The sequence below is a fragment of the Ochotona curzoniae genome, unplaced genomic scaffold (assembly GCF_017591425.1).
Source record: "Ochotona curzoniae isolate NIBS_2020 unplaced genomic scaffold, NIBS_Ocur_1.0 scaffold_461, whole genome shotgun sequence".
Lineage (NCBI taxonomy): Eukaryota > Metazoa > Chordata > Mammalia > Lagomorpha > Ochotonidae > Ochotona > Ochotona curzoniae.
The window spans coordinates 2,854,125-2,869,938 of NW_024467120.1; the positions used below are offsets into that span (position 1 = coordinate 2,854,125).

A 15,814-nucleotide genomic window follows, 5' to 3' on the forward strand; every position below is an offset into this window, starting at 1 on the left:
AAAAGTTAAATGGAGGGAGAGGGGAAATAAGGATGACACATCACCACCACCACCAATGGCAACAAACCTTTATGAACACCAACCAACATACTAGCAATCATGCAACTGGGAGAAAAAAGTTCTGGAAGCCAATTAGAAAAAGACTATTTTGAAAGAAGTATATCAGGCCATGACACGACCTTTTAATATTGATGGCAAACAGATATCATTGGTCAAAATAAAGCTTGAAGAACCTAAACTATATTTACTGTCAACCCATGACTCTGACAGACTGTTAAGTATTCCAGCTGCATCTGTTCTCATGACTACATGTAAAGCCTAAAACTGCCAAGACCGACTCTCTAACAGACACTTTGGAACAAGAATTTTGTTACATTCAATTCCTTGCCAACTCATAAGCTTAAATTCTATTTTGAAAGGAAATCTATGAAGTGACTACTCATTATTAAAACTGAGCAATTTGGAGTTGTCAGTTTATTTTCAAGACAGGTCACTGGCTTAGCAAACATGATTACTATATTATGACAAAATCAAAATTTCAATTCACTTTCAATTAACCACCTGGGAACCATATAAATTCCAGCCTCTAATAGGAAAGGAAGAAGTAAAATGGAGAAAATGAAGAGAGAGATACGAATTTGGACCCTTTAACGTCTTGACCTGTAGGGGCTTACAGAGCACAGCCATGGTAAGTGGGAGTCCATCCCTGTTTGCTGAGCTCACATCTATGCCAGTGCTGCGTGTTTCTGCTTGACTGGCCAGCTCCTCACTCCGCCAGCTGCCTAACTTAGATCAGATGCCAGATGCTGTGGTTTATCTTGTGGGATACTACGTGTTTCTGTTTTCCTGTATTCTTGAGCTTTGTCTGGGACAGAGGTAATTTATTTGTCAACACCCTGGTCCTTTTGAGGCTTGCTTGATGATGTTTTAAGCAGGTTGAAGCAGCTATTCCATGATTCCAGCTAAGCTGAGCACCAGGCACTAGTGGGCACTAGTCCTTTGGGGGTTTTCCCTGCCTTCTAAAGGGCACTAGCAGTGTTCTGCTGACGATTCAAGTCAGACCCCCTGTGGGCTTCCACGATTCTCTCTAAGCAGCTCCTCCTGTGGCTCTGTAAACTCTGGAGCCCTGGTATTCCTAGACTCTCGACTGCCTCCTCAACTGAGAGTCGTCCAGGTTCCAACTTAGGGCCCCTTTGTGCACAGTATCCTGGAATCTCCCAAGGGAGCACAGTGGTGCAATGCCGGGGCTTGTGTCACTTGCTTCATGTCTACAGGGCATAAAAAGCATTATCTCTCTCTCTTTTTTTTTTTTTTTTTTGTCTTTTTCAATGGTATCAGGGGCAAGAATAATTCTGGGCCCCATTATTCTACTTTGAGAAGGTACAAAAGTCTATTCCTTTTTCGTAAAAACACTGCCTTGGGAGAGGATCTCCGCACTCCAATTTCCTTCCAGCATCCAAACACAACTCCATAGAGTCCCAGGAGCCAGGCACTCCAGACCTTCTCTGTTGATTCTAGAACCATCCTCACTCTAGAAAACACTGCTGGTTTCTTCTTGTCCAGCTCAAGCAGGGCCAGGCCTGGGTGCCACACTCCTGCCAAGGCTCTCCACTACGTAGTGCTGCTTAGAACTTCAGCTGCACCATCTATGTACATTAATTTGAATAGACATTCCAATAACTTGATAGGTTAGTCTGTAGAACCCATACTTAGCAAATATTACCAAAGATATGTCATGATATCTCAAATAAATCTGTGACACCTTGTTGTAAAGACTTTCTAAACTTTGGTTACAGGCCACATTACCTAACAATGAAACAACATGATGGGCACAGTCCTTAGCATTGAGTGCAATGGATGCATAAGTACAAAGCAGAAAGAATGATGACTCTCCCAAAATACACATGGACACTGAGTGACACCCACAGGAGCAAGTGCCACCATTATAAGAGAAAACCAAGTTTCAAAGTCCAGAAAAATCAGCAGGAAAGTATTCTGAAGTTCAGTATGCCCCTAAGCAGACTTCTAATCCAACAGCAGACTGACTTTAAGTTATGAGTCATTCATAATTAACCAGAATTGCTAAAAATCACTGTTCTCCAAGATGTAGCTATTTTGGGAGAAATATTCTGATATATTCTGCACACTGAAGGCGAAAATCTAACTGATCCATAAGTTTGGAAATGAGAAATATTTTAATTTAATTACATAATTGTGTGTGATGTTAAGCATAATATAATCAGCTACCGTGACAGAATTTCAATAAGCATTCCAAGGATTACAGTGTTAATGGAAAGATTAAAGACTGAACAGGTTGCGGCCCTGTTACTTTCTTGGCTCTCCTTCATTCCCCTAAGCCACTTACTTTTCACACCCTTGTGCCAACTGCTGGGCTTGCATCACCCTAGAGGCCACGGGCTCCTGTCCCCAGATGCTTCTGTCCCCCACTCACTTCTCACCCCATCGAGAGGACTCCCAGCCCCTCAGCACTCTATCACCATCCTGCGTGATTTTCTTCAAAGTCTACATTTAGCTAAAATCACTCCTTTTCTCTTTATACATTTATCTTTTATCTTCTTGCACATCCAAACACAGTGTTTATCACCGAGTGCCTTCCACTGCTCTTGAACTCACACGTTTCTCACGGGCAGACAGGAGCTATCGCTTAGCCCCAGGCGCTTTCTAAATCTGTTTCTCTCACTGCTACGAACAGCAGTGTCATGGTAAGCAGTTATCACCGGTGGAAGCAAGTCATAGTTCTGCTTCCGTCGGGCCAAGAGTCTCTTCCCTGAGCTGGGCATGTCCGCCAAAGAACTGACCAACTCACAAACGCATTCTCTACTCGAGATACACTAACAGGGCCTGTGCTGTACGCCAGGGCACTGCCTGCATCCCACAGCTGCTGTGTTTTCAATCCAGCTCCCTACTAATGTTCCTGGGAAGATGGCCCAGGAACAATGGCAATGGAAGATGGCCCAAGGCCTTGGCACCCTACAACCTCCCGGCCGACCAGACGGAATTTCAGGTTCCAGGCTTTGGCCTGACCTTCCCTTGGCCAACTGGGGAGTAAATAAATAGATAAAACATCTCTACCCACCCTCTAATAAACAAGTAAGTTTAATTTCTTTCTTAAAAAGATACGCTGATATAAAACATCTGAGACTGCTTCAGGCTGTTCCAACTCAAAAGTCCAAAAGGGCCCGGCGTGATGGTGTAGTGGTTAAAGTTCTCACATTGAATATTCTGGGATCCCATAAGGGCACCAGTTCTAATCCCGGCAGCCCTGCTTTCCATCCACCTCTCTGCTTGTGGCCTAGGAAAGCGGTCAAGGCCAGCCCGAGGCCTTGAGGAGCGAACCATCAGATGAAGTTCTTTCTCTCTGTCTCTCTTCCTCTCTGTAAATGTGGCTCCTAAGCAGCCAAAGGATTTAACTGCAGGTGAGTCTCACCTCCCGTGACTGCCGCCCTGCCCAAGCACCAGGCCCAGTGGGAGCTCCATGAGATATCAGAGATGCGTACTACAGACTCGGCACTGGCGGGGTGGGAGAAGTAAGGGCTCATTTTCCTTGGCACACCATTTTCCAGTTGTCTGGCCTGCATTTCTCTAAAATTATAGAGTGTGCAGACACCACTTTAAATAATCGCAAATGGGCCCGGCGCAGTGGCGCAAGTGGTTAAGGTCCTCGCCTTGCAAGCCCGGGATCCCATATGGGCGCCGGTTCTATCCCAGCAGCCCCGCTTCCCTTCCAGCTCCCTGCTTGTGGCCCGGGAAAGCAGTTGAGGACAGCCCAAAGCTTTGGGACCCTGCACCCGCGTGGGAGACCCGGAAGAGGCTCCTGGCTTCGGATCGGCATAGCATCGGCCATTGCGCTCACTTGGGGAGTGAATCATGGGACGGAAGATCTTCCTCTCTGTCTCTCCTCTCTGTATATCCGCCTTTCCAATAAAAAAAATTAATAAAAATAAATCTTTAAAAAAAAATCACAAACATATATCTCAGATATCCAACCTTCTCATCTCATATTATTTCCTTTTGGACAACAAAAGGAAAAATCATGGTATCTTGTTTATAAGGAGTTTTATTTCTAAAAGAAGTTTATTTTTGATAACATTATTTAAAATATTCTCCTAGGAGCCAGTGCCTTGGCACAGTCAGTTAAGACCCTGCCTGCGGCACAGCATCCATATGAGTGTTAGTTTGTGCTCCATCTGCTGTACTTCCAATCCAGCTCCTTGCTATGTGGCCAAGAAAGCAGTGGAAGACGGTCCGAGTGCTGGGGCCCCAGAGCCTGCTGGGGAAACGTCAGAGAAGCCCTAGCTTTCAGACCTGCTCAGTCCCAGGCCCTGCGGCCATTTGGGAGGTGAAGCAGCAGATGAGGACCTCTGTCCCTTCTTGTCTGTCAACCTGCCTTTCTTATTCTTTTATTACAAATTTTTATTTTTATTAGAAAGGTAGATCTGATTTACAGAGAGAAGGAAGAGACAGAGAAATATGTTCTATCCACTGATTCACTCCCCAAATGGCCAGAGCTGAGCTGATCCAAAGCCAGGAGCCAGGAGCCTCTTCCCGGTGTCCCACGTGGGTGCAGGGTACAAGCCTTTGGCCCGTCCTCCTCTGCTTTCCCAGGCTGCAAGTAGGATGCTGGATGGGAAGTGGAGCAGTCAGGGCACAAAGTGGCGCTTCTATTGGGTCCTGGTACTTGCAAGGTGAGGATTTAGTTATTCAACCATCATGTCAGGCCCTAAACCTGCCTTTCAAATAAAAATAAAACTTTAAAAAATATATTCTCAAACAATATGCAGAATGGGATATTAATATGTATTAATATGCGTCACATGCAAATTGGATCTGTAAGTAAGTACTTTGAGAAATGCTGAGTCAACTGTCTTGAGTAAACAAATTCTGAGAGCCTTTCATACATACGCACACAGAACTATCTGATCACAGAATGTTGTCAGTGGATATCTGTTCCGTACAGACTTCTGGGAATGTTGTAGTAACATAAATTCTCTGTTTTCCATCTGTTTGCTTATTGTATAAACAAGAGGCTGAGTCTCTGCTCCAGCTCTCTCCATCTCTCTGCCTGCTTTGCACAAGCAGCCACCTTCAACAGAGTTAATTCTTCCAGTAAGAATCTCCGTTTTTTTCTAAGTACTCCAGCACACGGTGACAGGAATCGAGGCACTGGGGCCATCTTCTGTTACTTTCCCGAACCCATCTGCAGGGAGGCTGCAGGGGAAACGGAGCAGCTAAGACCCCAACCTGCACTGACACAGGATGCCGCTGGCATCACAGGAAGCAGCTCGCAGGCAACAGAAGCTTCCTTTTTTCTATTTTAGATGTGATTTCCTGCTGCAGAGAGAAGATGAGCTTTCTTAGCCTCCTCTGCCCCCAGTCCACACAAGCTTCTTTTCTCGCAGCCCCCAAAAGGCTCAGTCACAACTCCGCACCTGGGATTACTGCAACGGAAACACTGTCCAACTGAACCAAGGAGTGGATTCTTCTTTCTAAAACTCTATTTTCAGGGCTGGCATTGTGTAGTGTGTAAAGCTGCCACCTCTGAGGCCAGCATCCTGTGTGGGCACTGGTTGGTCCCTGGCTATTCCACTTCTGGTTTAGCTTGCTGAGAAAGCAGAGGAAGACTGTCCAAAGGCATGGGCTCCCATTCGCACGTACGTGGGAGACCCGGAAGAAGCTCCCGGCTCCTGACTACACACAGGCTCAGCTCCAGCCAATGTGGCCACCTGGGGAGGAAACCAGTGGATGGAAGATCCCGCTTTCTCTTCCTTTTTTCTCTTTGTAACTCTGCCTTTGAAATAAATATTTAAAAAAGAAAGAAAGAAAAGCCTCTATTTTCCTTAACTATAAATATTTACTGTGTGCATGTTTTTTTGAAAAAAACATTTATCTGTCATTTGTCATCAGACTCTCTGCCACAGCTGCTAAAAGGCCTCCAAGATGGTCAAACTCAGGAGCTCCACGTTCCCCCAGAAGCAGTGCGGCTCCCTGCACGCTGCGGCAGGGCTCCCAGTGACCTAGCCATCCCTGGCCGGCACTGTGGCTTGCTCCCCACACTCTAGCTGTTCCCAGTCTCTCTGCTCCCTCACCTGCAGGCCACTCCTCTGGAGGAATGACATTACCTTCCGGAAGTTTCCTACTGTTATTATCATGTTCTGCTTCGAAGAGCTCTTACTTGTTTTCTAGCTATTCCTCTTCCACAGAATCCTGTTGTCTCATTCATGCAAAATGGTCACAACATATCTAAAACTATTAATTGATCACAATTGTTTTTTACGTTTTCTTTCCTCCTCTCAGGCTCATTCACAGTTGCCTTGTTAGTGTAGTTTAGTTTTGGCCCCTTTTACCTTGCAAGCTTCTGTCAATTGTGTATTATTCTTTAGCTGTGCATATCTAAAAGTTAAGTACAAGAACCTGGCTAAATGGCAATCGCGGGGTGGAGGGGCAAGTTTGCAGATGCAGCCCTATCAGCAGGCGGCACCAGAACGCCTCCCTCCGAGAGCTCTCTCCTGGCAAACCCTCCTCCCCTGGCACAGAGCATGTGAGTTGGGCTGCCAGAGCCCTACCAGCCAGTGCCAGGAGGCCCAGAGTCTCACTGCCCAGCACGCAGACCTCAGCTTACCCCGTAACTCCACCCACCTTCACCTGCCTCAAAGGTGCCTACAATCTGCAAGTCTGGGCTTGCAGTTGCCATCCCACGCTGCCTGTGAGCAAGGGGTGGAGTAATCCATGGGGCTGAGCAGAGGACTTGGGGAATAACTTCTCCAATAAATGCACCTTCAACTGGATCTCCTGTGGCCAGCGCTCTTCCAAGGTTTGGGGTTTCTTCCCCTTGAGCTCCGCCTCTGGAATCCTGGGATGCACTCTGGCATACTTTGTGTCCAGGTTCCAAATAGGCACCAGCGCTCAGAGTTTGGCCTTCTCTGTTCTGTAAGTCAGCACCTGCTCACCTGGCTGCTTTCCATCCCCCCGAACGAGGCTGTCACCTCTTATCAGCTGTCTTTTCCTCTTCCTTCTTTCCATTAGTTAGCATTTCAACTTCTTTTTTTTAAGGTTTGTTTACTTATTTATTTAATACTGCAAAGGCAGATATACAGAGAGAAGGAGAGACAGAGAGGAAGATCTTCCATCTGCTGATTCACTCCCCAAGCGGCCACAACAGCCAGAGCTATGCCGATCCGAAGCCAGGAGCCAGAAGCCTCTTCCGGGTCTCCCACATGGGTGCAGGGTCCCAAGGCTTTGGGCCATCCTCGACTGCTTTCCCAGGCCACAGGCAGGGAGCTGGATGGAAAGCGAGACCGCCAGGATTAGAACCGGTGCCGGATCCCCGGGCGTTCAAGGCGAGGACTTTAACCACTACGCTATCATGCCAGGCCCAGTATTTCAACTTCTAAAAAGCTCTTTATTATCTTTTTAGTGTGTGATCAGTAAATAATAATGCTGTCCCACCCATGTGTTAAATCCAAAATCTGTATCTACCAAGTCTTCATCATACTTCCAGTTTTGGCACCAACAAGACTGCAAATGAGTAACACAGGAGCAGTTTAAACTGTAAATAAAATATATCTAAATTGCAAATGCTCCACATGATTTATTTAAAAATATATTTTTTGTTTACTCTTCCTTTAGCTAAAGTCACTCACCTTTCCCAGTTTTGTAACCAAATTATTCATAAACAGTTAGTGGCCAATCAACCATGGGAGCAAGCAGATTAAGTACACTATCTCCAAGAAGTTTCTTTTAAAGATACTTCATCCTGGGGCTGGTGAAGTGGCATAACATTCTAATCTTCTGCCTGCAGTAACAGCAGCCTCTACGGGGCCAGTTCTAGCCCTGGCGATCCCCTGGAGGCCTGGTAAAGCAGCAGAGGGTGGCTCAAGTCCTTGAGCCCCTACAAAGTTTTACAATAGAGCAAGATACAAATAAGTTAATAGCAGGCCCAAGAGGCATAGAATTCTCAACCAGTGACACCAGGACACCAAGAACAATATTACTTCTACTACACAACTCAATCTTGAAAAAGACAAATATTTCAAATAGGAAACTAATTTAAGAGTTATTCAGCTTATTTTGGATTTTACTAGGAAATTATAGGTGATACTATTTTCTAAACACTTTCAATTTTTTATTTTGTAACATAACATTATAAAGCATTAATTAAAATACATCTGAGTCATTGCATAAGGATGAAGACAAGCTTACCAAAATCTCAGAGAATCAAGATGGTGGAATAGGGTAAGGACACGTTTAAGCAGATACAGAAACATTACCCGGTGTGAAGGAGAGAGGGTACATTCCAGAAAATACAAAAGGACAGAACAACAGCAGAGGAGACTGACAGACACAGGAAAGCAGCAGACACAACGGTGTGGGGTTGCAATGACCAATACCTGAGCGGCATTCAGCCAGAAGTGATCTGAACCGCACCAGCAGCCGGAACTCCACCAGCAACCAGGTGGGAAGGAACTTTCATCTGGAGCTCAGGAGGTAAACCCAGACAAAGAACTGCCCAACCTGCTGGTATATTTGATTTGACCAGCAGAGGTACGGCAGCAGATCCCAGGCGAGAAGTGTGGGAACAGGCTGGACTTCACAGCCCACTCCATCCTCTAGAGCTGAATTGGGAGCCATCTTGTACAGGGAGGCAAAGTCTATGGACAATACCGTGCATACACTGAGCTGGGAGTAAACTCATTTCTGGCTCAGTGAACTGCAACAACGTGGCACCCTACAGGTTAAACCCAAGATAGGTCCAAATCGCCCTCAGACCTGACAGCCAGCAGATCAAGAACTCTAGTAGTGGCTCATCAGGCACCATTTTGTACAGTGTGGAAAAACGAAGACTTCAGGGACAACAGTGAGCTGTGTATATGCAGAGCTGGGAGACAACTCACTGAGCTCAGGTCACTGCAGTGATCCCACATAGAAAATAATACCAACTTTAGCATCATATGGATCAAAATAGGTTTGTGTGGCCCTCAGACCTAATAGCCAACAGGTTCCAGCAAGATCAGCACCACCAACAACCTAGCTACATAGGACACCTGGTGTTTCCCTAATCCTGGGAACTACTCTAACAGGAAGTGGGAGAAAGGTTGTACAGACAACGGTGCAGCCTCAGAACGGTATCACAGGAGGTGGAGAGTGGCGAGCTAGGAGCTGGGGCTATGGAGAGAATCATAGAAGTTTAACATAAGAATCCAGGGCCAGGTGGTGTGGCCTAGTGGCCAAAGTCCTCGCCTTGAACACGTCAGGATCCCATATGGGCACCGGGTCTAATCCCAGCAGCTCCACTTCCCATACAGCTCCCTGCTTGTGGCCTGGTGGCCTGGGAAAGCAGTCGAGGATGGCCCAATGTTTTGGGATCTGTGTGGAAGACCTGGAAGAGGTTCCTGGCTCCTGGCTCTGGATCAGCACAGCACCAGCCATTGTGCTCACTTGGGATGTGAATCATCAGATGGAAGATCTTCTCTATCTCTCCTTCTCTATATATATCTGACTTTGTAATAAAAATAAATAAATCTTTGAAAACAAACAAACAAAAAAAATAAGAATCCAGACCTAGAACTCACTGGATGGCAGTGGTACAAGGGATTGCAAACAAAGAGCCATGTACCAACCACAATAAGTAAAATCGAAGTGTAGACCTGTGCGTGACATAGCTTAAAAAACCTGCTCCAAGATCTGATAATTAGAAGTACAATAACCAAGAGCAAAAAAAGAGACAAACACACAATGAATATTATGGAAGACTCCCCTGCAAAGGAGCAAAAGCATTTGCTAACCTCAGAGTTCACTGAGGAATACATCAAGAAAATGGGAATACAGAATTCAAAACATTTGTTACAGAGCTTCTTATCAACAATGAGAAGCACTTAATACAAGAGTTCAAAAATTTAAAGAACATGTCACACTGGAACTGAATCAAATGAAAGCTGATATATCAGAAATGAGGAATACAGTGGAGCAAAGTAAAAGTACAGCGAAGAGTCTCCAAAATAGAATGAAGGAAGCAGAAGAAAGACTCTCAGACTTGGAAGACAATTCCTATCACCAGGAGACAACAAACAGCTGGAAGCAGAGCTGGGTCAGGCCAAAAAAAGTATTCAACAATTGAAAGACACTATTAAGAGGCCTAATGTAAGAGTTATGGCAGGATCCAATGCAGTATGCATCTTTACTTCCAGATCAAAGATGGACTCCCAATGAAAGCGTTTACTATATCTCGGCAACAGGATGCTGGACTCTTTGCCATTATCCATGCCTGCAATGATGGACATTATTTTTGTTTATGAAAAATTATACTATAATAATAATATGGGGGAACTACTGGAAGAGGAAGGAACTTGGGGAGGAGGTAAGGGAAATATCAGGGCCTATGAAACTGTATCATAAAATGACGACAATAATTTTTAAGAAGTATACATATGTGTGTATGTGTGTGTATATAAAGAGAAACCTACCTGATAGCTCTAAATCTCACTTAATCTAGGTTACTTACCAAAACTTGAAATTCAATTTTTATATTTAAGCATCATGTTGCATTTCAGTCAAATTTCTACAGTCAGAGGAAAATTTCAATAGTGATACAACTGTTACGTTCAAGCAGCTTAAAAAAAATCACTAGTATTGGGCCTGGTGTGATGGCATAGTGGCTAAAAGTCCTCGCCTTGAACATGCCAGGATCCCATATGGACGCTGGTTCTAATCCCGGCGACCCTGCTTCCCATCCAGCTCCCTGCTTGTGGCCTAGGAAAGCAGTCGAGGATGGCCCAAAGCCTTGGGACCCTACATGCCAGTGGGAGACCTGGAGGAGCTCCTGGCACCTAGCTTCAGATAGGCTCAGCTTTGGGCGTTGCGGTCGCTTGCGGAGTGAACCATCACCCCAAACTCCAGGGACCAGGCTGCAAGGGCATGGTCTCAAGGCTCAGGGACTCCTGCAAAGTCCTTGATGTGGACTAGACAGGGAACGAGTAAGCAAAGCAGCTGGGAGCCTGCTGCAGCCCAGCACAGTGCCTAACTCTACCCACTTAGGTGCAGGCTGGCACACCCATCCCCTACGTATGTACCTAAGCCTCACTCCCCATCAAGCACAAGACACCTGACCATGGTCCTACAGATTACACTGCCCTAATTCCCACTCCATGTGTATATGCAACCAGGACACCACCCCCTGCTCCAGAGACCTCCGAAACTTCAATGGGAGTGGTGTCCTTCTTTCTTCATATAGAGAGAATGCCTACAATCATGCTTGCATGCGCACTACCATCTAAACAGTGGCTGTCCTCTATGCTTATCTGCTTTGAATTCTTCTCTATTGCCAACCACAGTGACAGCCTGTGGCGTCTCTCTGGGAGGGGACTGTTAACCACGTTTTAGGCCTACCTGGCCATTCTTCCAACCATAACGTTTAAGAGCCACCACAAGACTTGCTGAGAGTCAGAAAGCTAACCCTAAGGGGCTATCCCTACCGATGAGTAAAGGGGTGGCACAAGTCCCAAGCCCCTGCTGCCCAGTAATCTGTGCAAGGATAGAGCCTGGCCTCTGGTCCCACGCTGTGCCCAAGGTGCCTAGCTGCACAGTGCTTGTGTGCGTAAGGGGTCAGTTTCAGACTCCTGTTCAATTCTGGGGCTTTGTGCACCCTGTTGCACTGACACTCACCCCATGTCACGCCACGCTTGCACACTGGTGGGTGTAGTATTAGTAGGTGTTTCTTGCTCTTCTTTTTTGCACACTACAGTTAAGCTGCGCTCAGGGACCCCAGTGATGGAGTCGAGAAGTCTGTACTTTAATAGCTGTCTCAACACGCAGTCCCGCAGCAGAACCATCCCTAAGGACACAAGGACCAGAGTGGGACTTCCGCTTTTTGGCACTCATTTTTCATCTCTACTCTGCATCCTGACATTATTCAGAAAACATCTGCAACAATCTGAAAGTTCCGCACTTCCATACGTTTTTCTTTCTGGCTACTGGTGGCCAGCACCCAGCACTCACATCAGTAGCCTACTCCTCTTTTCATTACAACCAAAAACTCTACCCAATTTACCAATAATCTTAAAACCAACAGTGCACTCGGCCTGACCTACCCTTCTCACTCTTGCACCAAAACTTCTCTTTAGCCTCAGCTACACTCTAAGCCCCTACCGCTGTTTCTTTCCTTCCAGCAAATACAAACCTCATGGCATATTCAGTCCCTGAGGTACCCAGCACAGATAACAGTCAGCCATGCCCTCCCATCAGCCACCATGGGTGGACTTCTCCACAACAGGATCCCGCCCAGCACCTGCCAGCCCTGCTCAGGCGGCCACTGGACGGGGTTGGAATGCTACCTTAGCAAGCTGTTATGCTTAGACTTCGCTTCCATCGTAGCTCAGCTTGGCCTAGTGATGATAATCATGATCGTAGCTAACAGCTACAGAGCACCAGTTGAATCATAGCTGCTATCTCATGTCATTGTCTCAATTCCTCTGTGGGGTGGGCCCCTGCTCATTTCCCAAAGGAACATGAGACACGGAGGTTAAGAGAGATGACATAGTTGCTGCAGGTGCTACAGATGGTACTCATGGGTGACAGAGTTTAGACGTAGGCTCATCCAGCCCTTTCCACGAGTCCACCCCTCTTGCTCTACTGAGAGAAGTGAAAGGAGAACAGGAAAAGCCGCTCTACCTTCCGCCTCCCACCAAGCTCTAGGGAACAGCTCCCAGGGGTTGCAAACCCTGCTCCTGTTCTGCTCTTTAGACTCTGAGAGAGACCACTGCTGTGGCGTCCCATCCTCAGCTTATTCCAGTTCAGCCCCACTGGTTGGTGACAGTGAGTCAACACAAGAGCATTTCTGGAGAGCTTACTGATGAGTATTCTGTAGAAGCCTTTGCCTTTAAAATGTTTATATATTTGAAGGAAAGAGAGAGACAGGCAACGGGGAGCTCCCATGTGCTGGTGCGCTCCCCAGAGGGCCGCAGCAGCCAGGGGAACTCAGCCCAGCTCTCCCCTGAGGGCAGCAGGGAGGCCCAAGGGCTGCGTGGGTAGAGAGCTGCAGCCAGGAGCCCGCCTCCGGGACCGAGTCCCAGCACTCTGATACGGGCTGTGCATGTGCCAAAAGGCATCTTAACCGAGAGGCTGACGGCCCACACCCACCTCCCCTGGGTGTTTTAAGAGTCTAAATGTACAAGCTGTGTGTGAGGCAGTGCGGAACACTCTGAGGTTGAAAATGGATCTCCCCGCCCACTCTCCAAACTCACCTCTTGCTCTTCCTGTAGTTCTCCAGTTGCTGGGCCTGTCTGTGCTTGTGTCTCTCGAGCTCACACTGGCCACACAGGTCCTCCAGGTGCAGCAGATGCTCCTCCACTTCCTCGAAGCTGGCCTCCAGCTGAGCTGGGAGTGACCAGACAGAAGCAGCAGCGTCAGCAATCGCAAGATGAAAGGGCAAGAAAATCAACATGCAGATTTTTAGGCCTGTTTTGCATTTGGTTAACATTCTTTATTCAACTTTCTTGAAACAAAATAGCTTACACTGACCTACAATAAAGTGCACTTCGCGTCAGCTTTTCTGAGTTATGCTTCAAAAGCTAAATGTTCCAGAATGTTTTGAAGACTCTATTAACCAGGATGACGATGAAATAGAACATTCTAATTAATCAAATCTTATAGCCTAATGAGCCCATGGACTACACATGCATAGCCAATTTTCACATAATTGAGAATGGCAAAATATAATTAACACAAATTATACCTAACATAATTTAATATTTATGATTTCGAGTTACTTTATCATTTGTTTCACCTCTGGTATGCCACATATATAAATCTTAAACACATGGTAGATACAAGGGCACATAAAAAATCATGGATAAGTGGAATTCAAAGATAAGCTTATCTTTTTTTAAAGATTTATTTTTTTTTATTGCAAAGTCAGAGATACACAGAGAGGAAGAGACAGAGAGAAGATCTTTCATCCAATGATTCATTCCCCAAGTGGCCGCAACAGCCGGTGCTGCGCTGATCCAAAGCCAGGAGCCAGGAACTTCTTCCAGGTCTCCCACACGGGTGCAGGGTCCCAAGGCCTTAGGCCGTCCTCGACTGCTTTCCCAGGACACAAACAGGGAGCTGGATGGGAAATGAATCTGCCAGGATTAGAACCGGCGCCCATATGGGATCCCAGCACATTCAAGGTAAGGACTTTAGCCGCTAGGCCACCGTGCCAGGCCCAGATAAGTTTATCTTGACAAAAAATTTTTTTAATTCAACGTTTTTTCATAAGATGTACTCTCCATGAACTTTCTGAAGACCACGCTATGCATAGATTATTTTTTAAAAGATTTTATTTATTTTTATTGGAAAGGCAAATTTATAGGAGACAGAGAGAAAGATCTTCCATCCACTGGTTCTTCCCAAGTGGCCGCAACAGCTGGAGTTGAGCCGTTCCAAAACCAGGAGCCAGAAGCTTCCTCCAGGTCTCCCATGCAGGTGCAGGGTCCCAAGGCTTTGGGCTGCCCTCGACTGATTTTCCAGGCCACAAGCTGGGAGCTTGATGGGAAGTGGAGCAGCCAGGATACAAACCAGCTCCCATATGGAATCTCAAAGCATGCAAGGTGAGGACTTTAGCCACTAGGCAACCATGCTGGGCCCACTATGCATGAGCATTGTAAAAAAAAAAAAAAAGAAGAAGAAGTTTATACCAAGGGCCTGCATAGTGGTGGAGTTTAATTCTCTATCTGTGGCACCAGCATTCCATATGGGTACCAGTTCATGCACGACCTCTGATTGAGATCTCTGAGATCTCTGCTAATGGCCTGAGAAAGCACTGGAGGATGGTTCAGTCATCCAACTGAACCCATGCACCCATGTGGGAGACCTGCCAGAAGCTTCCAGCTCCAGACTGGCCAAGCTTTGGCCTTGGCAGCCATTTGGGGAGTGAGCCAACAGATGGAAGATCTCCCCCTCTCTGTGATTTTGCATTTAAGTGGAATGAATAAATCTTTTTTTAAAAATACATACCAACATTAATTTATCTTTTAAACGTTTTTTAAAATATTTTTCATCGAAAGGCAGATTTACAGAGAGCAGGAGAGACAGAGTGATCTTTCATCCACTGGTTCACTGCCCAAGTGGCCACAATGGCCAGAGCTGAGCTCTTCTGAAGGCAGGAGCCAGGAGCTTCCTCAGGTTCACTCATGTGGATGCAGAAGCCCAAGAATTTGAGGCATCCTTCACTGCTTTCCCAGGCCACAAGCAGGCAGCTGGATTGGACATTGAGTAGCCAGGACACAAACCAGCACCCATGTGGGAGGCTAACCCTGGACACAGATAATTAGTGTGCTACACCACTGTGTTGACCCCAGAAAATGAACTTATCTTTTAATTCTGCCTTTCCACGAACGCTCTGAAGTGTCTGTATGTACAACTAACCCAGAAGCACAGGCTGCAGGTGCAGTCAGTGGCGGGCAGGGAAGGGTCTTAGCTCTGTCAGCTGACCTCTCGTTCATGGCACCAAAGGGCTCCAGGCAACAGCTGTGCAGCATCAGCTCGCAAGTGCTGGGCATGGAAGCAAATTCTGTCAAGCTAGACTGCAGAACCACTTGGAAAGTGCAAGATCTGGGGCAGCAAGTGGCTCTCACAAGGAAAGTGTGGGCACCTCTCTGACGGGCTGCAGCTCCCACGAGTGAGCATGAGAACCAGGCCTGGGGGCATGCCTAGAGGATAGAGAGTAGCACCCACCAGCGTAAGTGTGGGCTGCATGGTGAGGTCGATCGGGCTGAATTAGGCTGCAGCACCCACTGGCATGTATAAAAGCCAAATG

General features: G+C 46.6%; 1 protein-coding gene across 3 annotated transcripts in view; it reads right to left on the minus strand.

The window, feature by feature from the left end:
- The window catches only part of DTNBP1 (dystrobrevin binding protein 1), a 121,497-nt gene that overhangs the window by 61,912 nt on the left and 43,771 nt on the right, over positions 1-15,814 (minus strand). For all 3 annotated transcript variants that reach the window (XM_040967726.1, XM_040967729.1, XM_040967728.1), the window contains one exon: positions 13,257-13,389. In XM_040967726.1, coding sequence (XP_040823660.1) covers positions 13,257-13,389 — 133 coding nt within the window. The remainder of the gene's footprint in view (positions 1-13,256; positions 13,390-15,814) is intronic.